The following is a 26,264-nucleotide window of genomic DNA, read 5'->3' on the forward strand; positions in this document are numbered from 1 at the left end:
TAGCTGTTTAAAATGAATTTGGTACACGACTGCACCCAAAAGTCTGTAGTAGTAGAAAATGAGGTGGGAACATGTAGAAAATTAAATACAAACAAAGATGCCCAGGAGTTGAAAGCTTAAAGGTCTTTTGTTGATATAAATATATAGTAGTTAAAAAAATTACCTAACAGTGTTCTGTGACACAGCTTTTGTCTCTGCCATTGAAGTGGCTCATATGGGTTTTTGTTCTGGTGATTTATATTAGAAGCCTATAATAAAAATGCAGCCTGAAATCATGCAGCTGGGTACCATTCATTTTTCTTCCATGGACAGTTCCAGGGCTTAAAAAATTGCAGCAGACCTGTAAAAGCTCTTTGCTCACAGGAAGTGCATGCCTGGCCACTGCAGCTGCCCTTCGGAGTTTCTCCTGCTCTTTGGAGTCATTGGTGATGCTGGGGTGGAGGGGTTCTGGGTTGGTTTAATGAGGACTAGAAAAGAGTTTCCAGGATGATGATGTGCGGTTTTAGAGAGTCAGTAAAAATAACACTCCCTTCCCCTCGTGAGTCAGAACCATTTGAGAAGTCAGAGTAGAATTTGGACAGATGAGGTGAACTCACCAGCTTTTTGTTTGTTCTCGGGTTTTTTTTTGTGTGTGTGTGGGGGTTTTTGTTTTGTTTTGTTTTGTTTTGTTTTTTGTGGCCATGCTTACAGTGTGTGGAAGTTCCTGGACCAGGGCTTGAATCCGTGCCATGGCTATAACCAGAGCCATAGTAGTGAATGCTCTGAGTCTTTAACCTCCTGAGCCACCAGAGAACTCCAAACCTACCAGCTTTTTTTTTTTTTTTAATAACCAATAATAGCTTGGTTATTATCCAGATGGCTTCTAGTATCTTCTGCCTAAGTCAAACTCAGCTCCCCAAAAGCATAGGCCTTTGACTTGCAGAAAGCTTATCATGTGGCCAGAGTGGACCAGGATATACCATCTCAGTGGGCATGCTGATCAGAAAGAGCTGAGACAGGCTTTGTTCTGCTGATTTATACTAAATCCTGTAATAAAAATGCCCAGCTATAAGGAGCCAACCACAGGTATTCCGTTCCTTTTTCCAAAGTCATGAGTCAGATCACTCGTCTTTTGGGGACAAAAGAATAATTGAATAGAGGGCAAAATCCAGCCCCATGGACACATGGGGACAGGAGAATGAGGATGCCCAGTTCTGCCCTCAAAATCCTGAGCCAGGGAGTTCCCGTCATGGCACAGCAGCAACGAATCTGACTAGTATCCGTGAAGATGAGGGTTTGATCCCTGGCCTTGCTCAGTGGGTTAAGGATCCAGCATTGCCGTGAGTTGTGGTGTAGGTTGCAGACATAGCTTTGATCTGGCATGGCTGTGGTGTAGACTGGCAGTTGCAGCTCAGATTTGATCCCTAGCCTAGGAACCTCTGTTTGCCGTGGGTGCAGCCCCAAAAAAACAAAAACAAAACAAACAAACAAAAAAAATCCTGAGCTGGTTTTACTGCATCTGCATTGCATCTGGAAGTGAGACACTCTTCCTGGGTGGGTTCTGTGGAATTCTTTCTCCACGTGACAGGTGTATACACTTGTCACCTGAGGCCACTGGGATGGGCCTTTCTTTCTTGGTCATTTTCAGTTGTCTTTTCGGCTTCATGTTTAGTGTGGGTGGAGGAGTTGGCTATTAGGTGCAGCATCTTGAGGAATGTTTTTCTTTAGCTTTTTAAAAAAATCCCAGCCAAGGAAGGAAGTCATTTGCCATTGGCATCTCAGATGTGGCAAACAGAGGCCTGGTGACACTGGCATTGTTAGTGTCATCCGGCTGGGCTCCTCTGAAGAGCATTCTGTTAGTCACAGCAGAGGGTCGGTGCTCTTGAGCTTTCATGCTTTCCACCCTGGTTACATTGTTGTCATAAGGTCTGGAGCTGGGCAGGGAGAGTAAGTAGGAATCAGAAACGTTAATGTTCCCAGGAGCCTCAAAAATGCTCTCTTCCAAATTTTGATGCATGCATCTCCTTTTACAAGTATAAAAGCAGGAAGCATAATCCATCTAGAGTCTTTGCCACCTCTGCAGCTTTCTTAGGAGATGCACACAAGCAGTAATACGAGATTTCCAACTTCTTGGCCACCCCATTGAGCAAGGTCAGAGGCTCCAACCCCAATTGATAAGAGACGAAATTGAGGGCCTTTTCGACTTGCCCAAGGACACAAGCAGGTCAGGAGCCCAGTTAAAAGTAGAAGTGAGAATTGCCTGGTTCCCATCCTCAGCATAAAGCACCCGGCTACATCTCCTTCCGAGGTATTTGCTAAGTGGTCATTTCCGACAAAATCCAACAGGGAATTTTGCCTTTACAGCTGCTTGTAAACATTTAAGATGCCTGTCGTCACCCAGAACCTTTGTTTACTTATCACCACTAGCTAGTGCTCTTATTTACATGTTTCGTGTTCTCTTGCGTTTTTACTTTTATGCAGAGAGGTTAGTGTATGTGAATGCACTTCATAGCTCCCGAGTAGCAGCTATGAAGAGTTACTTGGTGTTATTACATTCCTCACATTCTTTTTTTTTTTTTTTTTTTTGTCTTTGTTGTTGTTGTTGTTATCTCTTGGGCCGCTCCCGCGGCATATGGAGGTTCCCAGGCTAGGGGTCGAATTGGAGCTGTAGCCACCAGCCTACGCCAGAGCCACAGCAACTCGGGATCCGAGCTGCGTCTGCAACCTACACCACAGCTCACGGCAACGCCGGATCGTTAACCCACTGAGCAAGGGCAGGGACCGAACCCGCAACCTCATGGTTCCTAGTCGGATTTGTTAACCACTGCGCCACTACGGGAACTCGACATTCCTCATATTCTTAACTTTGCGTCATGAAAACAATAATACGAGAGTGCTTCCATTTTATAGTGGCCAGTAGGAGTCAACACTTAAAATGGCACAGCTCACAACAGCATGAATAACAATTAATAGCAAGTTCTCCATCACAGATGTCGGTCAGAGAAGCACAAGTAGAGAAATGACATCTATGTTTACATATTACGTGATGTTACGTATTACATGTATGTGAGGCAACAGAATGGTCGCATGAACAGAAAATACCCATGTAAGTTTGGGGGAAACTAAAAAGTATTTTCAACTAGCAAAGATATAATTGGGGAAACTTATTTTCCTACCAGATAAAAGAACATGTTTTTCCTTCATATTCTTGATTTTTTTTTTTTTTTTGTCTTTTGTCTTTTGTCTGTTGTTGTTGTTGTTGCTATTTCTTGGGCCGTTCCCGCGGCATATGGAGGTTCCCAGGCTAGGGGTCCAATCGGAGCTGTAGCCACCGGCCTACGCCAGAGCCACAGCAACGCGGGATCCGAGCCGCGTCTGCAACCTACACCACAGCTCACGGCAACGCGGGATCGTTAACCCACTGAGCAAGGGCAGGGACCGAACCCGCAACCTCATGGTTCCTAGTCGGATTTGTTAACCACTGCGCCACGACGGGAACTCCTCTTGATATTTTTTATGTGTGTGTGTGTGTGTGTATGTAATTATATTAATTCTGTATATTCAGGATTTATATATGCAGCTTATATGCAGATGCTACCGAATTCCCTGCTAACAGGTTTTTCGCAGGTAAAATGAAATGGTAGTCCTGAGAGAGTTGCACGGTACTTCATTATCTACACAAGAAACTTAATGTGTTCCATTACTTAACTATGGCGTAGGTAAGATTAGGCAGAGTATATAGAATGTTTCCTTTCCTCAGCTCATTCTCAGCAGCAGGGAATGGCAGCCTCTGATACACATGTATGGTTTACACCTTAGAATCAGTTTAAACCGTCCAGCCTCCTCTAGGCTCTCTCCCCAACTTGAGGCTTGTAACATCTCACCGTCCTCTTAGGTAGGAGGATCATCTACTCCTTTCTACCTCTCCTAACCTTTTTCTTTTGGAAAAATTCGAACTTGTAGAAAAGTTGAAAGAATAGTACATTGAACCCCCCATCCTGCACCGAGACTGTTTCTCGGTGGATGAGCCGTTTGGGAGGAAGTTGCAGATAGCATGGCCCTTCATCCCCAGATATTCAGCGCCTGTCTCCTAGGAACAAAAACATTCTCTCATTGATCGCTGTATGATCGATCATCACCCTCAAGAAAGCTAACATGGTTACAATATTGTTCCCCAGGACACAGTTCCTACTCAGGCTTCCAGTTGTCCTGGCATCAGTGTTCATATTCTTCTCCCCACCCTGGGATGCAGTCAGAGATCATTTAGTTGTCAGACTCTTTGGTATCATGTTTTCTTTTTCCTTTCTCTTTCTTCTCTTCTTCCCTCTTTCCCTTTTTTCCTTTTATGACATTGACAATCTTTTTATTTCATTTTATTTATTTATTTATTTATTTTTGTCTTTTTGTCTTTTCTAAGGCCACACCTGTGGCATATGGAGCTTCCCAGGCTAGGGGTCTAATCAGCTGTAGCTGCCGGGCTACACCACAGCCACAGCAACTCGGGATCCAAGCTGCCTCTGCGACCTACACCACAGCTCCCGGCAGTGCCAGATCCTTAACCCACTGAGCAAGGCCAGGGATCGAACCTGAAACCTCATGGTTCCTAGTCAGATCCATTAACCACTGAGCCACGGCGGGAACTCCAACAGTCTTTTTAAAGTCAAGTCTTTTTATTCTCTTGAAGTGAATATAGCTAAGGAAGTAGGTGTTTTTGTCCTTTGATTTGGCTTTTTTCTTTTTCTTTTTAGCCTCCACGATTTCATGGCTTGCCATGAAGCCTCTAACAAGATGCTGTGTACATATTGGATGCATAAAATCCAGGGTATTTTTTTTCTCCTAAAAATCTCCATCCTAATAGACTCTTCCAAAGGCTCACTCCTCAGGGCATTCCTAGGACTGAAGAACAGAGCTGGTGCACTTTTGATGGAACAGCATGTGTCTCTAGGAATTGCTTTTGGTATTCACAGGCCAGGAATCGAACTTGCATCCTCATGGATCCTAGTCAGGTTTGCTAACTGCTGAGCCACTAAGGGAACTCCAGCAGTGGTTTTTATTATCTTGATTCCCACGTTTACTTCATACCTTCATGCATCTCTTCTCCACAGACTCTCCTTGAATTTCAAACATAGCCACTGTCTTAGAAGACAGCAAGCTGCAGATGTGTGTGTGGTGGGCAGCAATGAGATGGCGGTAAAAATTGACTCAGTTGTTAACTGGTTTAAACTGTTCAACTTGTCAGAAGGTAGTTATTTTCACTTAAGAATGGGAGCTTTTTCCAGCCACAGGCAAGCATCCAATTTATCCAGAAAAATTTTGTTCACAGTGAAACAGAGAAAAGGAAATAATAGAAGCTTCCTGAGACATTAAGAAGTACAGTCTTGGAGTTTGTGTTGTGGTGCAGCAGAAATGAATCCGACTAGTATCCATGAGGTTGTGAGTTTGATCCCTGGCCTCGATCAGTGGGTTAAGGATTTGGCACTGCTAGATCGCAGACGTGGCTCAGATCTAGCGTCGCTATGACTGTGGTGTAGGCCAGCAGCTGCAGCTCCGATTCGACCCACAGCCTGGGAACTTCCATATGCTGGAAGTGTGGCCCTAAAAAGAAAAAATAAAAAACAAGTACAGTCTCTATTCTGCTGCAGAAAGCACACTAATTATCACAAAAGATGTTGGTTATCATTTAAGGAGGAAATACTCTGTTGACATAGTAAGTTATTCAGCATCTGTCCTGCCTGACTGTAGGTTGTAATCCAGACTGAGGGATCTGGAACTGTTTAGACCTCTTCTCATTGGATGCCCTTGCCTCGTGGAAAAGCTTACACATGAAAGAGTCGATTGATTTGGGCATTTTGCATTTAATAACATTTCCATTATGAAGCTAGTATTTACTAAAATGTCTACTGTATGTCCAGTCATTTCGTTTAATTCACAGAATAGTCTTGCAAAATAGCTTTCCCGTAACAGATAAGGAAACCGAGGCTGAGAGAGTGATTGTGACGGTCACACAGCTCATGAGTGGAGATAAGATGGAGGCTCAGGTCTTTCTGACTTTGTTTTGCCCCAGTTTCTCAACTTCTGAATGTCTTCTTGGGATCAGGTTCATTGCTGTTGAGTAAGAGGCAGATCAGTGATTGTTGGGAGTGTTGTCGGGGACGAGGGACAGAGAGCAGTTAACCTGCACACCCAGTCTTGTTTTTTCACCCACTGCTGACCACTCTCAGACCTTCCTCTCTGATGGCTCACAGCCACATGTGAGGCTCCTCAGATGAGCCCTGTAGTAGTTGGATCGGCCTCCATCCCCAGAATGAGGGCCAAGCAAACCAGGCTCTGTTGTGTGAGAACTCTTTTTACCTAGGCCAGAGGCAGACCTAGAGCTTTCCTTTCTTTGCCTAGAGGCCCAGAGGTGAACGTCAGGCCTTAGTATTCCAGAGCTCCACGGAGAAGCAAGAGAGAGTGCTCTGGTGTCAAGGGCCCAGCCGGTCTAGACTGCCCTCTCCAGCCCTTCCTGGTGGTGACTATGGCACCAGCCCTGGACCGCCTGACCTTGTCAGGAACCCCAAGTGCCTCTGGCACTTGAGACCAAGGGAATATCTTTGCCCTTGACGTGCCCAGTCATGGGGAGTCGAACTGGTGCAGGAGGGCTGCGAATAGAGGAGCATATTGGAGCTAAAACTGCCAAACCACACCCCTTCTCTGAACAAGAACTGTTGCCTGTGAAATGGCTCTTTTTTTCCCTTTTGTAAAAGAGGTATTTAAACAAAAGTGAAATCATAGCATTCACTTTCTCCTTTTCCCCAGCAAAGCCCATGTTTAGAGAACATACATATTGAATGTATTTATTGATGTGGGTATATATCTATATGCATACTTAATATCTGCATAAAGCCGGTAACTTTTGATGCTAAAATTCTACTTGAAAAAATTTTTTCTTAACAGTAGTTTTAGCAAGCTTAATCATCAAGGCTCAAAGTGTTTGTATTTGCTTTGGGTGATGATAAAAGAGCTAAATGGTGAAAGGGATGTGGGGGTGAGGAGATGGGGGAACAACTTTCTCTACCATAACGAAAATTTATCTGCATGGTAACTTTTGCTTTGCATATGAATCAGAGGGAGTTCATGCTTTGAAACAAATTTATGGTTAGCAGTAAAATAAAGGTCTGTTTTACTGCCTTATTTTTACTTAATAAATCTTAATTACTTTCTCTCCATAAATTAAAGCATTTACCATGCTATATCTTAATCATCAGGTTTGTCACATCGAGCATTAATTTCATAGAATAATTGCTGCTGGGGCTTTTTGTAAAACATCACCTCATAGTCTCTGTTTGAATGTTCCAGAGGAATCACTAACTGGATTTTCAGTGAGTAGACTAGTCTTGCCATGTTGCCTCAGTTTTTTAAGGAGGTACTGACACGCATTGAACTTACTTTGAACAGCATACCATCGTGGGCTCGCCAGTCGAGGGCAGAGTAGGGAAGGGAAAGAAGTGGTGTAAATTACAGACTAGTTTGAAAGACATGCAGGAGTTCCCCCTGTGGCATAATGGGTTAGGGATCCAGCATTGTTGCAGCTGTGGCGTAGGTCGCAACTACAACTCGGGTTGCATCCCTGGCCCGGAACTCTGCCGTATGCCACAGGTACAACCAAAAGAGAAAGAAGAAAGACATTCATTGTTACTCCTTCGAAGTATATCTCAAAATGTTTCCTGGCAGAAGTCCCCAAGACTGACTTTGGAGAATAGATTGATTTGTAATTAGTAGAATCTCACATAAATGTGCCAAAATCCTAGGGAATATTTTGTCAACTTAGGAAGTTACGTAGTCTTCCTCATTCCATTCACTCAACTTAGCAAATCCTGTCCTAATGGTTAACATAGCCCTTGGAGTTTTGTCCAACCCAAGGTGAGCTTAGGAATTAGTAGCATTTGTTCATTCTTGGCTCCCAGTATGCGTACAGGGAGTGCACAACATTTTCATTTTTATGTTGAGAGTGGTGTCATTTCATCAGTTAGATACTTATCAAAGGAAAAAGGCCCAGAAGTGAATATAAAAATGGATGTGATTTAGAGTTCCCCTTGTGGCGCAGTGGAAATGAATCCAACTAGGAACCATGAAGTTGCGGGTTTGATCCCTGGCCTCGCTTGGTGGGTTAAGGATCTGGCATTTCCGTAGGCTGTGGTGTAGGTCACAGACACGGCTCTGTTCCCGCATTGCTGTGGCTCTGGCGTAGGCCAGTAGCTGCAGCTCAGTTTCGACCCCCTAGCCTGGGAACATCTGTGTGCTGCGGGTGCAGCCCTAAAAGGCAGATAAAAATAAAAATAAAAATAAAAATGGATGTGATTTGCTGTGTGGCCCTGGCCTGCATTCCTCAGATCCTTGCCTTATCATCCTCCCCTCAGCTTTCACTGGGTGTGGGAGGGGCCTCCCACAGGCTGCCTTTCCTGGTGTCCCTCTCCCCCTCCCCCATCAGCTGGCTTCTGGCTGGTTAGGCCGGGGGAGTTTCTTATGAAAGATAAAGCTGGGAGGAGAGAAGCCACAGGGTATTTCTCCCTCCCTCTTCCTCCGGCAGAATCTCTGGTAGTGGAGAGGTCTTGTCTGGGGTTCCTGCTCCTGGGGGATGGGCCCACTGGGTTTCCAGCGACACTGGTGCTCTTTCTCCCCCACCCATCCTTCTGGCCCGAGGGTAGGAGTGCGTTCCTGCTATTGTGGATCAGAAGTTGCCTCTTTGACTTTGATGTCCCAGCTCTTCTGTCATCTGTGTAATAAAGTCTGCATTAAATCTGTTCTGTTTTACATACTCAGAGTGGCTGCTTCTTCCGGACACATGTTTTATAGAAGAGTTTTGCTTTTATTTCATTGCTTATGGAGTTTGGGGTGTTGATAAAAGGGAGTGCTCAATTATTCATTACCTCAGTTAATGTTTAATCAGCTTGGTATTGCATTTAGGTAATGGGGCAAAGAGGATAAAATGACTTAACTGCCCTCAGGGCCCTCGGTCTGGCTGGGGAGACCTGCCTTTTCAGAGTGCCCAGGAGCCAGAAAGAGGAACACCTGTGCTGGTGAAGTGCTGCCTCACCCCTCCCCGGAGGCTTGCCAGATGCAGAGATCCTGCTCAGGGCGCTGAGGAGGAAGGGCGTTACCAGCAGAGGCAGCAGTTGGTACAAAAGCTTGTCAGGTGCTTGGCTGCCCGAGAGTCTGCTGGGTTCGGGGTAGTGGAGGGAGAGGGAGCCAGAAATTCAGTCAGGGCCTGAATCCCCAAGAGCAGCACTTGGAGTGGAGGGAGGCAGATTTTCAACAGGGGAATTACACGAATGGATTTATCCTTTAGAGAGTCCTCATGGAATGGGTGTGGAAGAGAGATGGGAGGGCTGAGCGTGGACATGGAGAACTCTGGCCAGGTGGTTAGTGTAGAATTCTTGGTTGGAGGCAGGGATGTTTGAATGGAGGCCTGAATCAAAGGATTGAAGAGGAGGTGTTAAAAAAAAAAAAATCAAGACATGCTAAGGATGTAGAATGTGTATTACCTGATTTTTTGTTTTGTTGTTTTTTTTTTTTTGAGATATGTTTGGACTTGTTGCTTAAAATGTTGGTTGTATGCAGAGATCAGGAAGTGTTTGGTTGGGCTAAGTCAGTCTTAAAACTAGAAGACTGCTTCTTATATTGGAGTCATGATGTTTCTGGGCTGTTCATTCCGCTTTGCTCTGGTTGATTTCAGCTTCCAGACAAGTTATGGTTGCAGCACTAGTCATATTTAACAAGCAAGCCAAACAAGCGATTCTTTGTCAAAACCATTCATTACCCGCCCCACTCCCCTACACGGTATCCTTTTTCTGGCCGTGATCTGCTCAGTCTCTCTGCTGCTTGTGACATTTATTGACTGTCTCATCTCCTGCCTCTGCCTCTCATACCTCTCTTAACTTCTGATTAAGAATTAGCCCTTCATCTATTTGGCAAATCATCGCACAGCTGGTCCTTGTGTCTGAAGGTTTCAGAATCTGGCGATGAAACATCCCCTGTTAATTGAGAAAAGTCCCCTCATTATCCAACCCTCCACATGCCAGAGCCTATGTACTGAGTGCTTTGCAAAGTTAAAAGAGCATGATGCTTGCCCTCTCAGAGCTCAGCAGCTGAAAGCAAACCTGTGCAGGTAGAAACTGGCAAGAAGAAAATGTTAGAAACAGGGAGTTCCTGTTGTGGCTGAGCAGTGATGAACCCGACTAGTATCCATGAGGATGCAGGTCCAATCCCTGGCCTCACTCAGTGGGTTAAGGATCCCGAGTTGCTGTGAGCTGTGTTGTAGATCACAGATGGGGCTTGGATCCAGTGTTGCTGTGGCTGTGGTGTAGGCCAGTGGCTACAACTCTGATTTGACCCCTAGCCTGGGAACTTCCATATGCCATGGGTGTGGCCCTAAAAAGTAAAAAAAAAAAAGGGGGGGGGAGAAATGCTAGAAACAATATCCACCTTAAAGTCTGCAGAAGGGTTTGGTTTGAGCTGCTGCTCCAAAGTCATGGCCCGGCATTAGTAGTCATGAGAGCTGACACTGATGCATTTCATTCTTTGGAGTTTCAGGTAAGAGTACAGTTGAGATCCTGGGAGCTTGGGGAGGGGTCACCTTGGCGGAGTGACTTCATTATCTGTAAGAGGAGGATCACAGCAGCATCTGCTCTAGGAGCGCCCGGGGTTAAATGGCAGACATGTGCATTGTGCACAGCATACCTCCTGCCACGAGCAGTGTGCAGTCAGGTCCTGAAGCCAGAGCGAGGTGTCCGGGCTCCGTTGAGAGAGTTGTGCTTTGTGAGTTCCAAGGACCATTGCTTTCCGGAAGCTGTTGTGTTTAACCCCAAACTCCGTTACAGGCACTTCATGCTAATTGCAAAGAAAATTCTGGAGCATGCTTCTTCAGGACAAGCAGCTTTGAAGTTTTCAAGTGCCCTCCTGGATGGTATCATACCTGATTGGGCATCAATTCAGGGCACACCCAGGAGTACGTCTGAAGCAGCCAGGTGGCAGGTAACACCTCAGAGGAGATTCTGCCATCGCTGCCTCTCTGAGAGCCTCCCTTGCTATCCCTCACCTCCCTGTTAGTTCGAGGGCCACACACATTAATCGAGCACCACTGCTTCTCAGTTCTATACTAGGCTCCAGGGGTCCAGAATGAAGAGACAGCTTCCATTCTCATGCACCTTAGTCTAGTGGAAACATGTAAATACCTCTATTCCACTGTGATTTTTTTTGTGATTACAAGTGCAAAGGAAGTGTGGAGACGCTCAGAGAGATGCCTAAGAAGAAGAGTAAGGAAAGCTGCACAGATTAGGTAACATCATGGTAGATTGTGAGTAAGAATAGGAAAGTCCGTAGCCAACATGGCTTGTACAGAACTGGACCGTGGGGTGGGGGAAGAGGATGGGATGGAGATGGGATTAAAGATGGAGGCAGGAACTGGGTCGTGTGCAAGCTTGGCCTCTATCATGTGGACATGGGGGCCACTGAATGATTTTAGGCAACAGTGCTGTCAGGTGTGCATTTTTTAGCAGGATCTTCTTCCTGTGGAAGATGAACTTGAAAAGGAGGTCGGGCATGCTGGCAGGCTCATGGCCCTGCGGCACACACATCGAGGCCAGCAACAGAGTCCTAGGTCCTTCTGCATTCCAAAAGCCTAGAACTTTGTTAGACATTTAAGACATGGACTAGAAGAAAGACAGCCCAAGTTGAATTTTCCAATTCTGCACCCTCTCCTCAGAACATGCTGACCTGGACCCCATCTGTCATAAGCAGCTTGACTGGGATCGTAATAAATTCTTTGTGCCTGGCATTCTTTTAACTGGCACTCTGTTTACCAGTGCCTCTGTGCAACTGCAGCGTGGTGATGATCGATGCTTATAATTCTGACCCTGAAGTACTCCAAGCCTTCTAAATCATCAGAGAAAGATTAAAGTAGATTCAGTATTGCTGTAATGTGCGTGTGCTTCCCTGCCTTCTTAGTCTTCAGAAGGCGACGGTTTATCAAGTGCCCGTGTTCTCATGTGCAAACGGTGGTGAGAGTCTGTGATCACCCACAACTCCCACTCCCTGGCATGTTTATTAGCCATGCAGCCTCAGAAACTGGGGAGCACGACAGTCCAGGGTTCTCTTCATGCCCAGGAGGAGGGACCAGGTCGGCCTCAAAGGGGCAGACTGAATGGAGATGAGCGAGGAAGCGGCAGTCGGTCGGGAAACAGTGGGAATGATAGAGCAAGAACCAGACTGGCAGTTTCCAGGCGCACCCCTGCCACGGCCCAGCCTGGGAAGAGTGGGGTTTGGGCCGGGACACCAGCTTCAGGCTCTCGTGCACCCTGGCCTGGATGGGATCATCAGGCTTGGATTTGGCAGGGTTCTCCACCAGCTCTATTCGTATTGCAGCAACGACTGCTCAGTAAAGTGTGAAACATTAGCAAGTGGAAACATCAATAATTAGAGCATCCTGCTCCCCCCCACTCCTCCCCCCACATCATTTCATGAAAACCATTATTACTGCAGCTCTGACAATGTCATTTGGCCCGGAATGAAGAGCTCCAACTAGACTCTGTGTGATGGCTCTGTATTGTAACCCGGCTTCCAAAATCAAGCGTGTGATGCTCTGTTTTGTAACCCGGCTTCCAAAACCAAGCATGTGATATTATTTAGGAGGGAGATTGGCTGTTGTCATGTTCTCTGGGGGGGTGTATGTTGCAGTGAGTAGAAAAGCCTCTAACATTTTCTTTACAGATGTGTTTTTGAAAGTTTGCATGTTTGTTCAACAAGTCACGCCTGGGTCCAGGTGTCTGGAGGGGCCAGTCCTACATCCCAGGGACTCTGTTTGTCCTACACATGTGTACATGTGGGCTCTCCAGCTGGCTTTGTTTGCCTGTTCTGAGGGTGGGCTCCAGGGGGAACTCTGAGCCCTAGGAGCCCAGAGGGACCAGCAGCGGGGGAGGGGGGCATGCCCAGCTCCCACTTTTAGGGAGCCGGCCAGGCCTGGACTGAAAGCAGGAGGCATGCCTGCAGCGTTTCCCAGCCCTGGAGGAGTTGGCTGCGGCCCTGTCGTTTCCAGAAGTTCATTCTTTCTCCCTCGAAGTGTTTCCTGGCCTCACGGGGTTGTTTGGAGAGCTGCTTCTCGAATCCTCCTCTCGGGAAGCAGTGCTCTCGTGTGTCCTGACCGGCTCCTCGTTTCTGCTCACAGAGGGAGTGAGATCACACTCATTCCGTGTAGTCACCACTCTACTGGGCTTTTCCCGGACCTTCCCTATTAATCTGAAGTCAGGTGTCAGGGGGAGGGACCCCCCGATGTGACAGTCATTAAGTGCCCAGAGGGACCCACCACCGCATCTTCTTTTTCACGTGAACCTTCCCTGATTCCAGCCGCACTGAGCCTGCTTGTGAGCTGGAGCTGCTCACACAGGCCACCAGAGCTCCGAGGGCATGGCGTGTACTTGCAGAGCAGTGTTTGTTCAGACCACACATCCTGTCCCCACAGGTCCTCAACAGACGATGTGTGGAAGCGGCCGTGATGACTGGCCTGGCCCTGGGCTGCCGTATAAATAGGAAGTCCTTGTTCGACAGGAAGCATTACTTCTACGCAGATCTCCCGGTGAGCAAGCCCTGCGGCTGCAGGTGTCCTCAGAACTGGGGCTTTGAGTCGGGAGGGGGGCCTCATATCTTCAGTGGGAGCTCCATCCATCCCGGCGGGGCTCTGCCCAATGATGAAGCCAGCGCCCCCTACCCCCACGTCTGCTGGTCCTGACTTCTGGCTCCTGGCCGGGCCTCGTGCTTCTGGCCTCTCGCTCGTAATTAAGTGAGGAGGGGAAGCAGCCCGTGTTGCCAGGCTCAGCCCAGCTTTGATGCTAATTGCCTGTTAGGACAGAAGCCACCTCTGGGGCTGCTGCACCGGTCAATGCATTCTGTGGCTCGGTCCCTCCTTTAAGTTGCAGTTCCCAGTAATAGGACCATGTCCTTTGAAAGCATTCCTGTCACCCCCAAGGACCATGTAAGTGGACAGCAGTGAGCAGGAACACGAACCAGAAGCCCGGCAAACAGCAGCTATTGTGTGAACTAGAGCCAGTTTTTCATAATGTTGAACTGAACCAGACCTCTCATGTCGAGTGAGTTTCCCAAAATAATGCTGCATTTGATCAGAGCCTCTGAGAGTAAATATGGCCCTTCTTGAATTTTAGGAGAATGGTCATGATACGGCCTCACGTAATTCTCCTTGAACTGAAGGTGGGGGTGAGCTGATTTCAGTGGGTGAGGGCAGAATTTATGTAATTCTAAATAAAATAAAAGTCTGTTTTATTTAGAATTAAATAAAAAATACGATTAGAACCAGAGTTCTCCACTTGCTGCTGCTTTTCCCCTCTGGCTGCCAGCCTTTTAGCCAATTCTACCACTTGGTACAGTGGAGAGAATTAAACTTCATTTTTTTTTTTCCCTATCTTTTGAGAGTGATAACCAGTTTGGTCAAGGTTAACTAACAATATGTGACTAAAATGAGGTGTTTTACTATCTCTGGCTTTCTGGTCTTTCTGGCCCAAGTAACTCAGATGATCTGGAGTTGGTGTTGCCAAATATTACAGGAGATACACTTTTACTAAAAACGTACTGGTTATTATCTAAATAAACAGTATATTCAGATTATTCCAGTGTCACCGAGCATCTGTATTTTATTTGGAAACCCTACCCAGAATTCAGTGTTTATGAATTGAGACTTCTTGTGTCAGCACAGAGAGCAAGCTGGCCTCATGCAGTGGTTCTCAAAGTGTGTTCCCCAGGCCACTAGCATCAGCATCACCTAGAAACTCATTAGAAATACACATTCCCAGGCACCACCCAGACTTGCACATTCAGAAATCTTCAGATGGGGCCAAAAGGTCTGTGGCACCCATGGCATATGGAAGTTACCCGGCTAGGGGTTGAATCAGAGCTACAGCTGCCGGCCTTCACCACAGCCACGGCCACGCTGGATCCTTAACCCACTGAGCAAGGCCAGACATCGAACTCCAGTTCTCGTGGATACTAATCGGATTCATTTCCACTGCGCCACAGTGGGAACTCCAAAAAGGTCTGTGTTTTGACCACACTGCCAGAAGTTTCTGATGCAGCTAAAGTTTGAGCAATGCCCACTGGGTATCTAGGAACACAGACTCCAAACTCCGAGAGTTCACATCCTGCCATTGATGCTAGTTTTGCGGCTTTGGGCAAGGCCCTAACCCCGCCGTGCCCTGTACCTCCCTCCTAGGGTTGTGCTGAGGATTACATGGTGTGAGGTACTGAGAACGGGGTCACTGTTGTTTGCCGTGCCCCAGTTCTCTGTTCTGACCTCCACTCTCCTTGGTACATGTTAACCTGTGCAGTTGTGAGTAACGCTTCCTCCCCGAGCAGAAGGAGGCCAGGCAACTGTGCAGCGTCCATCAGAGCTCCTCGCTGTCCATCAGCTGAGCCTGAGTGTCACCGTGTTTCTAGCTGGAGGAGGAAGGGAGGTCAGGTCAGGGAGGGCAGCCCACAGGATTGGTGAGCTTAAAGAGCAGGAGCAAGTCCAGAGTCCCCAAATGAGCAGTGCTGTCCCTGGGATGAGAGTAGACGGCAGGAGGCTTAGCCAGCTCTGCAACAGGGCCTGTCGGGCCCAGGAATCAGAGGCAGGGCTTAGTGCTGGGCTAAGGGGGATGATGCGTTCTTTTCTTAGAGACCTCAGACAAAGAGCTTATTGTTGCTCCCCCACAGGGCACTCCGTAGGGAAGATGGGAGTTATGTTGCTCATTGCTTCGTTAGGGGGCGGGAGGGGGGTGCCGAAGAGGGGTTCCAGAAAAGCCAGGCTAAGTTACAGCTGCAGGGCACAAACTTATTCCCCCCCACTCTTTTTTTTTTTCTCTTTTTGGTTGTGTTGTATTTTTACATAAGCTGATAGTAGTTTTGTGACATTAGAAGGAAGGGTAAGCTGGATCCCAGCTTTTATGGACGGACTGGTGACTCTGTGACTCCTGTTTGGGTCCAGGCCGGCTACCAGATCACCCAGCAAAGGCTGCCGATCGCCGTGAACGGGAGCCTGGCGTACAGCATCTGTGTGGGGAAGAAGCCGGCGCAGGTGGTCCCCAGGACAGTGAGGGTCAAGCAGATCCAGCTGGAGCAGGACAGCGGCAAAAGCCTCCACGATGACCTGCGGTCCCAGACGCTCATTGACTTGAACAGGGCAGGTAGGCTTGGAGATTTTCCCTCTTCCTTCCTGCCCCCTCTGTTCCCCTCCAGAGTTTTCCCAAACCAATTGAGGAAACAGGTCCAGGCGCCTGACAGATCGAAGATCAGAATATCGGCATCGCTGTGGGCGTAGCTGATAGGGAAGCATGGCTTGAACTGCAGTTATTACGGGCTTGCTACTAACCCACCCTGAGGTGAGACCAACGTCGTCACCTAGTCACCGACCCAGCAGCTTGATGCCTGAAGCCGACACTGAGGAAAAGAACCACCACTAAAAACCCAAAAAGCAACAGGGGGAGCGGTTCAGAGCCCATGCGTGAGGTGGGGTTTCCCACACTGCAGCCTGATCATCTGAAGTGCAGGCTCGAGTACCCGGTCACACTGACTCTGCCTCTCTCTGGTAGGGGTTGGCCTGCTGGAGGTGGTCCTGGAGCCCGACATGTCCTGTGGAGAAGAGGCGGCCACCGCCGTCAGGGAGCTGCAGCTGATTCTTCAGGCCCTGGGGACCAGCCAGGCCAACATGGCAGGTAGAAGCCACAGAAGCGGCACCTCCTCTTCTCCTTCGCCCTCTCTACACCCGGGCTCTCTCCTCGGTGGAGTGTTGCTCTCTGCGTTGGCCACAGCGGCCTTGTCCACCCTCTATTCTCAGCCTTTTCTGTTGCCAGGATTTTTTCTCCTTAGAATAGTCCTGCCGTTCTTTTCTGAGCCCCTGACCAAAAATGAACATACAGAACAGTGGCAGTAGGAGGTGCCAGGCCCAAGAGTATGATTTTTTTTTCTTTTTTTTTAAAGGGCTGCACCTGTGGCATATGGAAGTTCACAGGCTAGGGGTCGAATTGGAGCTACAGCCACCGGCCTGCGCCACGGCTACAGCAGCTCGGGACCTGAGCCACATCTGTGACCTATACTGCAGCTCATGGCAACGCCAGATCCTTCACCCACTGAGTGAGGCCAGGGATCGAACCCGAGTCCTCATGGATACTATTCGGGTTCGTTACTGATGAGCCATGACAGGAACTCCCAGCCAAGAGTGATATTAGGGGTCAGGGACTGGAGGCTTTCTCTTGGCTTTTTGCATCACAGTGTTGTGAGAATTAATACAATAATTGTTTGAACTGCTTCATTGCCCTCAGTTTAGAGAAAACACCATGTCTCTCCAGAGTGGCTCTTAGTTTGTGAGTTCCATTTGGGTAGCACTTCGTCGCTAGTTGATGCTTTTCTTTTGGGTCTCTTTCTTTTCCTTCTTTGATAGAATTTTCAGCCAGGAACAGCAAAGTCAAATTATATTGACTATACACCAAGGTTACGATTTTATAAAATTTTAACTTTGAGATAAACTCTTAAATTCAATGGAAATATAATAGAGACTTAAAGAAAAGAAACACTGTGCAAAGTTGGGGCCAAGCAAACTACGTTTTAAGTGTTTGCAAATTGGACAGAAGGATTACATGTTTTGGTCAAATGCAGTTTCTTTATGGCCTTATCCTAGCCCCGCTTTGCCCGCCCCTTACATCCCTGAGTGCTGGTCTTTCCTCTGGTTTTTTTCTCTTTTCTTTTCCCAAGGGGCTTTTAAAAAACTTCTGCCACTCAGATCATTTCCTGACCGTGTGGCGAAAGGACACAGGTTCTGCATCTGAAGTGGTTAATCCATAGTTCAGTACATTGCTGTATTAGGCAGGATTTTCCAGAGAAACAGAACAAACACATTTGTGTGTGTGTGTGTGTTACATAAAGAGATTTATTACAAGGAATTGGCAGCTGTAATTGTGGAGGCTGAGAAGTCCTAAGATCTGCAGTCAGCAAGCTTAGTGAGCTGTGGTTTAGTCCCAGGCTGGGTCTGAAGCCCCAGAACCAGGACAGTAGAGGGGATTAGTGCTTGTCTGAGCCAGATTCCAAGGCAAGTCCGATACCGCAGCTCCAAGGCAGTCAGGCGGAGGCAGTATGTTTCCCCTCACGCTGCCTTTTGTCCTCTTCAGGGTTTTCAGCGGATTGAATGAGGCTGGTCCCCCGGGGGAAGGCAGTCTCCTTGCTCGGTCTATCAATTCCAGTGTCCATCTCATCCAGAAACACCCTCAAAGACACATCCAGCATAATGTTCAAACCAAGTATCAGGGCACCCCTTGACCCTGTCAAATTGGCACAAAAAATTACCCATCACAAGTGGTCCCAGGGGGTGCCAGTAAGTAGGACTAATGGTGAAGGCTCATTCTGTGTCAGTTTATAATAGCGTTTACCAGCCATCTTGGCATACACTCGTTTGCATGTTACAGAGGGACTTTAATTGGTAATGCCACATTTGTCACATAGGACAGCTTATGGGCCACAGATTGTAACATCAGAGCGCTGGTACCAGTTGAGTCTGGAGACAGCCTGCCAGTTTGCTATCCCTAAGCTAAAGGCTGGAAAAGCACAGCCATATGAATTTGAGTGGCGTAAAGGTTAGCTACCTACAAGTTTGCTTTATAGAAATGAGGCTCTGTTTTAGAGTGAGAGAACTCTCCACTTTATTTACATTTTTAAAATTTGTTTATTTTTGTCTGTGGGAGCAGCATGTGAAAGTTCCTGGGCCAGGGATCAAACCCGTGCCACGGTAGCAACCCAGGCTGCTGCAGTGACAATGCTGGATCCTTAACCGGCTGCTCCACGAGAGAACTCTCCATTTTAGATGTATGGTTCATTCTGCTCTTTTCCCCACAGAACAGAAATGAACTATGGGTAGGGTGGATGGTTATCCATTTACGCGCTAAGTGTTGATTCTCTCTTGCTTTAAAAAAAAAAGAGGTTTTTTTTTTTTTGTTATTCCCTTCTTTCTACACAGCCTATGGAGTAATAAACAGGCCACCTGTTTGCTGAGAAATAGTCCCATCTGGGTCCTTGCCTAGAGATAAACCACAAACAGCAAGAACTCTTCAGGCAGTGACAGCTGAGAGAGTGCATTAAATCTCATTTGTTGTGTCACTTTGTGTTGCTTTTAAATACCAATCCAGGGAGTTCCCGTCGTGGCTCAGTGGCTAATGAACCCAACTAGTGTCCATGAGGACACAGGTTTGATCCCTGGCCTTGCTCAGTGGGTTAAGGATCCAGTGTAGGTTGCAGACATGATTTGGATCCTGCATTGCTGCAGCTGTGGCCTAGGCCGGCAGCTCCAGCTCTGATTCGATCCCTAGCTTGGGAACCTCCATATGCCGTGGGTGCGGCCCTAAAAGACAAAAAATAAATAAAACATTATTAAAAAAAAAAACCCCAATCCAATGGCATTGCCCCAGCATAGTAGCAGAGTGACTGAGGTGGTTCTGAATGCTGTGGAGAGCGAAGGTCTGCCTTGAAATAGTAGGAATCCAGCTTGTTGCACCGTCATCATTTTATCAGCCCAGAGCCCTTGCCCATCCTTCTCTCTCAGTGTCCTAGGACCGCTGTGTTGGCAGTGGAGGCAATGGAGACCACTGCCCGGGAGCCAAGGCCGCCCCTGACGAGCACCAGTGGCTTTTTCATGTGCTTTTGGAATGAGGCCTCTGTTGTTCTGGGCTGTGATTCAGTGAGTTCCTGATAGTTTTGAGCAAGGACTAGCTCATCCTGGGTTCCAGAAGTCATTTCCTTCCTGGTGGACATTGGTGCCTTCGAGACCCTTAAAGCAGTCTGCCAAGTTGAACGCGTACCAAAGTAGTTAACATTCCAGAGATGATAGCTTCTGCCGGTTTGGACATGGAGTGTGTGCTCGTCAGTTCATGAAGTGGTTTTTTTTTTTTTTTTTTTTTTTTTTTGTCTTTTTGCCATTTCTTGGACCACTCCCGCGGCATATATGGAGGTTCCCAGGCTAGGGGTCGAATTGGAGCCATAGCCCCCAGCCTACGCAAGAGCCACAGCAACGCAGGATCCGAGCTGCGTCTGCGACCTACACCACAGCTCACAGCAACGCCGGATCCTTAACCCACTGAGCAAGGCCAGGGATCGAACCCGCAACCTCATGGTTCCTAGTCAGATTCATTAACCACTGCGCCACGACGGGAACTCCCACGAAGTGGTTTTTTTAAATTGATTTGTTGTCTCCTGTCAACTTTATGACATTTCCGAGAGGTGGGTATTACTCTGCCTGTGGTACAGGTGAGGAGTTGAGGCTTAGAGAGGTTGGGCACTGGGATGTGAGCCCACGTGTGTCCCACTCCAGGTGCCCTTCCTTTTTAAGCACTGCATCACCCTGCCAGCCACAACAGGGTCACACCTGCTGCAGGTAACAACTTAGATGGTGTAGGAGGGGTGGGTGCTGACACTGTCATCTCAGGACTGGCCTGGCATCCTATCCCTCTGCTTCCAGCTATGGAAATTGGGCAAAGTATTTGACCTCACTGAGCCTCCCTTACTACCTTGTACCACGAGTCCCTAAATAATTGGATATGGAAGGAGAAAGGGAGACGCCAAAGAGGCGATCCCAGCCCATGGCTGGGCAGGAGGGGCACGAGAGGAGTGGCCTTGGTGGAGAAGAGCTGGAATTCTGCTTTGGAAATAAAGAGTGTGCGTTGCCCGAAAGATGTCTCCATGGCCCATCAAGCTGTATCGTCGGGAATGAACGTGGTAATGTACACAGAACATTCCCTGGGTCCTGGCAGATAGCCTGCGCTCATTAAATGCAAGATGCTGGCAGTAACAGTAATAAGTAGCTTTACAGACTTGCCGCTCACTTTGGATGAACAAGCTTTGTGAAATAGATTTAATAAAATTTGGCCACCTTATTATCTTGTTTTCTGTCAAACCCTGTTCTTTTAAGTTCTGGAGAGTGTTCAGTGGTCAGAGTGAGGCAGCGTAACAGATCTCCTCACTATATCCTCAGGCCCCTGCTGTTTGTACACCAGCAGTTTTCCGTCCCATTGTTATATTTCCGATGTGGGAATGTATTTTAGGAAAAAAAAAAAATGTAACTGCACCATATTCCTGTGCCCAGTGCTATAGGTTTTTCATTTACTGTCACAAACCTCCGCTCTGGAAAGTAGAAGCGGCACTTGGTAATGTTCTCATGAAGTGGGCATGAAGGCCTCCCTTGGCATTCCAGAATGCAGCGAGCAAACCGGACGGGTGTGGCTTTTGTGGATTTGTGGCAATTTAACTTAATTTGTTTAAAAGGTCTTTTGTCTTCCCCTGGGTAAAAGGCCCTTTGTTACTGTTGGATACTGCATCTCAATCCAGGCAGGTGAACTGTCTTTGAGCACCGCAGGACACTGAGTGAGTCCTCATGGAAATCTGGGGAGCACGGTCTTCTCTGGGGGAGGCTGAACCTTGTTCTTTTATTCCTTTTCCAAATTAAAACTCTAAATTGTGCTAGTTTCCTTTTTAAAACCCCGTGCAGGGTTCTCTGTGCTCAAAAAAGGCTTTCTCCCAAGTACTGAAATTTGGTTGGGCAGAGCTCACCACATTTCAGAAGTTTTCCTTTGAGTTGAATGGACTTTTCAGATGATTCCGTTAGATTTTAGTCTTGTTCAGACAGAACTTTTCGAACTTATTAGGAACCTACTGTGAGACAGGGAGCAGTCTGTTTACTCATCGCTCAGGAAAATACCTAGGTATTAATTTATTGAGCAATTATCACGTGCCGAAACCAGCTCTAGGTTCTGAATAGAGCAGTGAAAAAGACATTGTTCCTGCTCCCTAGATGGGGACAAACACGTTAATAAGTAGAACAAAACAGTTATAGTGACAAGTGCTTTAAGGAATTAAAGAGGGTGTCATGATAAAGAAGAACATTGCGGGAGTTCCCATCATGGATCAGCAGAAACGAATCTGACTGGCATGCATGAGGACACAGGTTCAATCCCTGGCCTCGCTCAGCAGGTTCAGGATCCGGTGTTGCTGTGAGCTGTGGTGAAGGTCACACACGCAGCTCGGATCCCATATTGCTGTGGCTGTGGCGTAGGCCAGCGACTACAGCTCCGATTGGACCCCTAGCCTGGGAACCTCCATATGCACGGGTGCGGCCCTAAAGACAAAAGTGAATAGCATTGGAAGGTGAAGGCCTCTGCAGAATGACTCAGTGCCCCAGCCAGCATCAAGCTGGAGGAGGAGTGTCCAAGAAACTGCCAGGGTAGCGTCCCTGAGGAAAAGCGTAGAATGAGCTTGGAGACAACACAGAGGTGGCAGTAATCCACTGCAGGGAGGGCACAAGGAGCAGGGGAAGGGGGCATCAGGTAAGACTTTTGAAAAGGTGGGCAAGGGCTGGATCACTGACAATGGCGGGGAGCTTGGATTTCATTCCAGGGGCAGTGGGAGTCGTTGAAGGGCTTTTAAACAAAGGAATGACCTAGTGTTTTAGGAAGCCACCACGACTGCCCTCTGGAGCGAGGCTTTCAGAAGGGAAAAGACAAAAGCCAAGAGTTTGGCGGTACTTCAGGTGGAAGGTGATGCTCCTGCAGGCAGGACTGGTGTCAGTGAACATGGAGAGGTCAAGATGGGTAGATCCAGGGTGGTTTGGAGAAATAACAGGATTTGTTAACAGGCCAGGATAGAAGACAAGAAGCAGGAAGAAATCAAGGATGCTTGAGGAGCAACTAGGTGGTGCCATTTGCTGACACAGGGAAGATGAGGACAAGGATGGCTGTGGGGACAGGCAGATGCCTTAATCTTAGAAACTGAAAATCCTGAGACACTTCTTCCTGGAGGTGAAGTAGATCACGTGGATGGAGCTCAGAGGAGGGGTCTGAGCAGAAGGGAGCATTTAGGAGTCGTCAGAACAAAGACAGTATTTCAAACCACACCCCAAAGAGATGGCAAGGCAAGAAGGCGGTCCTGAGCTTGGATGGGAAGGAAGCATCTGCACGTGACAGGGACATGGAAACGAGTGTCCAGGAGCTGGGAGGGGCCTCGGAGAGCGTAAGACCCCAGCAGCAGAGAGAGGAAGATAGGTTAGGAAGGCAGCGTGGGTCGGTACGTCACACGCTGTCCAGTGAGGTGAGCACAGTGTGTCCTGTGTCTGGGGGATCCAGCCACCAGGGGCTACGGATGACCCTGCCAGGCGTTTTTAGTGAGTTGGGGATGGAAGCCAGACTGAAGTGAGTTTCCAAGTGAATGAGAGGTGAGATCCTGGAGAGAATATTCAACACACAAACAACACTTGCTTGCGAGCATTTGCTGAAAAGGAAAGCGGGGAAATGATAGCTGAATGGTGGAGAAAGAGTTGGGTTCCAGCAAGTGAGTGGTCTTTGGGTTTGGGGCTGTGGCTGTGGGTCCAGAGAGGGGATGCTGATCGAGGGGGTTGCTGACAGATGTGGGGGCGAGGAGATAACTGAAGGAGTGCTGTCCTTGAAAGGCGAGAGGTGTGAGGACCTTCAGTCTGGGCCTCCTCCTCAGAGATCTTCCATTCTGATCTGAAAAATGAGATTCGTTCAGAATGGACTGCAGTCGGGAAGTTCTGTGGTACTGATTGCACATCTTCTCATAACTCAGAGCAACCACTGGTAGAGGCCGGCTTACTGGTGAGGGTGACCAGAGGAGAAGGTGGTGCCCCTTAGATGAGACTGTAACCATGATGACCGGAGTGTGGGAACCAGCGAGCAGACAGGGGTTATATGCACACGCTGTCCTGAGGCTTTCTCAGGGATTGAACAGTGGAAAGGACCAGACGTCAGCCAGGACTGGGTTCAAAATCTGGAAAACCAGGAGTAGGAGACAGGGTGAACCCAGAGGAGGTGGCTGTGCCCTTGAGCAAGCCCCTGGGGGTGATGAGACCATCCTTCAGCGGGTGAGGTCAGAGCCACACTGGGGTGTCCAGGCAAGGCCGTGTTGAAGGGCTGGTTGGGGTGCAGGTCCTCAGGCAAGGAAGGTGGCCGTGGAAATGGGGAGGAAGTGACAGACAGGAGGGACATTTGCGGGGAGGCACTGATGAAAGCTAGCCAGTTTGACTACAAAGGGTGAAGAAAGCAGAGCAGCAGAGGATGGCTGATTGAGGCTCCTACACCCAGGCTCTCATGATACCACGTGTCACCGGGACACTTTGAGGTTCAAAGTTGTCTGAAACGGGCTCCCGGGCTTTGTAAAAATGTGAGAACTCCGTGCCCGAGACATAGTTAGAATAATTTCTGGGCTGAGAGGTACCTTTTCTCTCTGCCTGTCAATGTGGGCAGCCGTTGGAGCCACCGAGTGGAAGTGACAAAGACCAGTTCCAAGAGTCTCTTTTTCTTAGCATGGAATTTATTTATGCTATTTTATTATTTTATTTTTTGTCTTTTTCTAGGGCCGCACCCATGGCATATGGAGGTTCCCATGGAGGATCCCAGGCTAGGGGTCTAATTGGAGCTGTAGCTGCCGGCCTATACCAGAACTACAGCAACACGGGATCCGGGCTGCGTCTGCAACCTACAGCACAGATCTTAGCAACGCTGGATCCTTAACTTACTGTGCAAGGCCAGGGATCGAACCCACAACTTTATGGTTCCTAGTTGGATTCATTAACCACTGAGCCACAACGGGAACCCCCTATTTTATTATTTTAATATGCTTTTGCTGTGAAATCTTAGAAAATGCTTTTCCTTATTGAGCCCATCAGAACATTTCAGGCTTGGCAGATTTTGTTGTTTTAGTTCAGACTTCCCCAAGAAAATAAAAATCCTGCATTTTGTCTTCTCTTTTGGTTTTGTTTGAAATATTATAAATGAAGTTGGGAAATAGAGAACCCAAGCTCTACTTTGCAGGGTGTAAAGTGTGGTGAGTTCTTATCTCCATCTCTGTCCGTCTCGGGAGTTTGCCTCCCTCTCCTCCTCTCTACACACCACCTGCTTCCCTGGGGGTTGCTGCTCCCAATCGTTCAGGGTCAGAGAAGGTCCTCCGTGATGGGGACAGCGCCCTCTGATTCCTGCTGTCCCTTCCTAACAGCGCTGTCCACGGTAACAGACCCTGACAGCGATCAGGAAGGAGGCAGAGGCGTGTTTGCAGAAGGAAGAGATCCTTATGGTACCTGGAGGGAGAAAGCCGAGGTTTCCGGCTGGCTCCTGCCCTTGAGCTGTGCATTCTCAAGGACTCTCTTCTAAATCTCCTGGAATCAGTGCTGGAAATTCACATTCCATTGGTGAGCAGGGCGGGGTTACCAGATAGTCATTTCTGAGGCCTTCCCCTCAGCCCAGCCCTGATGCTTCGAAAAAACTTCAGAGTAAAACTGCAGAGTAAATCTCCATTTTCACAGTGTTGTTTTTCTTACTTGGCATGAAAGACATTAGATTTCCTGAGCTGGTATATCCAGGATTTCTTGTGTCTTCTACAAGTGCCCAGGGCTCAGGTGTGTGTGCACGGCACATGCACGCCCCTCAGAAGCCTCTGGACTGTCCTCCTCATAAGTGGACAGAAGTACCAGCCTTGTACCTCAGCACCAACCTTGCCTTCACTGAAGTTAGGCTGCCATAACTAAACAATGACTAGAGTTAGATGTTGTTTGCACTCTCTCTCTCTCTCTCTCTTTTTTTTTTTTTTTTTTTTTTTTTTTTTGTCTATTTAGGGCCGCACCTGCTGCATGTGGAAGTTCCTAAGCCAGAGGTAGAATCAGAGCTATAGCTGCCGGCCTACACAAAAACCAGAGCAACATAGATCCAAGCCGCATCTGCGACCTACACCACAGCTCATGGCAACACTAGATCCTTAACCCACTGAGCAAGGCCAGGGATTGAACCTGCATCCTCAAGGGTACTGATTGAGTTTGTTATCCCTGAGCCACCATGGGAACTCTGCAATCTCTTGCCTTCAAAAGACCTCATTGCCTCAGCAAGTCTGAAGTGTCTTCTTTCTCTCCTTCCAGAGGGCCAGTTGAGAGTGGATGCCAATATATCTGTGCATCACCCTGGGGAGCCTTTGGGCATTCGAACTGAAGTGAAGAATCTCAACAGTGCCAGGTTTTTGGCCAAAGCTATAGGTGAATATCAGCTGTTATTCCCATGTACCTCCTTGTATCCGTTATCTGTTGCTGTGTAACAAGCATCCCTGTCCATCAAACTTAATGGTTCCCACAGTAACATTTCCACTTTCACAGTTCTATGGGTTGAGTGGGTTTTCTGCTGCCCTTCCTCAGTGGAAAGAGTGTGATGAGTGTGGCTGTGGGGAGCCAGCAACTC

At 47.9% G+C, this 26,264-nt stretch overlaps 1 protein-coding gene across 4 annotated transcripts in view; it reads left to right on the forward strand.

Moving 5' to 3' along the window:
* The window catches only part of GATB (glutamyl-tRNA amidotransferase subunit B), a 101,264-nt gene that overhangs the window by 31,972 nt on the left and 43,028 nt on the right, over nucleotides 1–26,264 (forward strand). For 2 of the 4 annotated variants that reach the window (XM_021101521.1, XM_013989323.2), the window contains 5 exons: nucleotides 10,839–10,992; nucleotides 13,475–13,588; nucleotides 15,986–16,184; nucleotides 16,590–16,712; nucleotides 25,952–26,065. In XM_021101521.1, coding sequence (XP_020957180.1) covers nucleotides 10,839–10,992; nucleotides 13,475–13,588; nucleotides 15,986–16,184; nucleotides 16,590–16,712; nucleotides 25,952–26,065 — 704 coding nt within the window. The remainder of the gene's footprint in view (nucleotides 1–10,838; nucleotides 10,993–13,474; nucleotides 13,589–15,985; nucleotides 16,185–16,589; nucleotides 16,713–25,951; nucleotides 26,066–26,264) is intronic. The other 2 variants (XM_021101520.1, XM_021101518.1) reach the window with 1 other exon arrangement.

Source organism: Sus scrofa, chromosome 8, assembly GCF_000003025.6.
Source record: "Sus scrofa isolate TJ Tabasco breed Duroc chromosome 8, Sscrofa11.1, whole genome shotgun sequence".
Lineage (NCBI taxonomy): Eukaryota > Metazoa > Chordata > Mammalia > Artiodactyla > Suidae > Sus > Sus scrofa.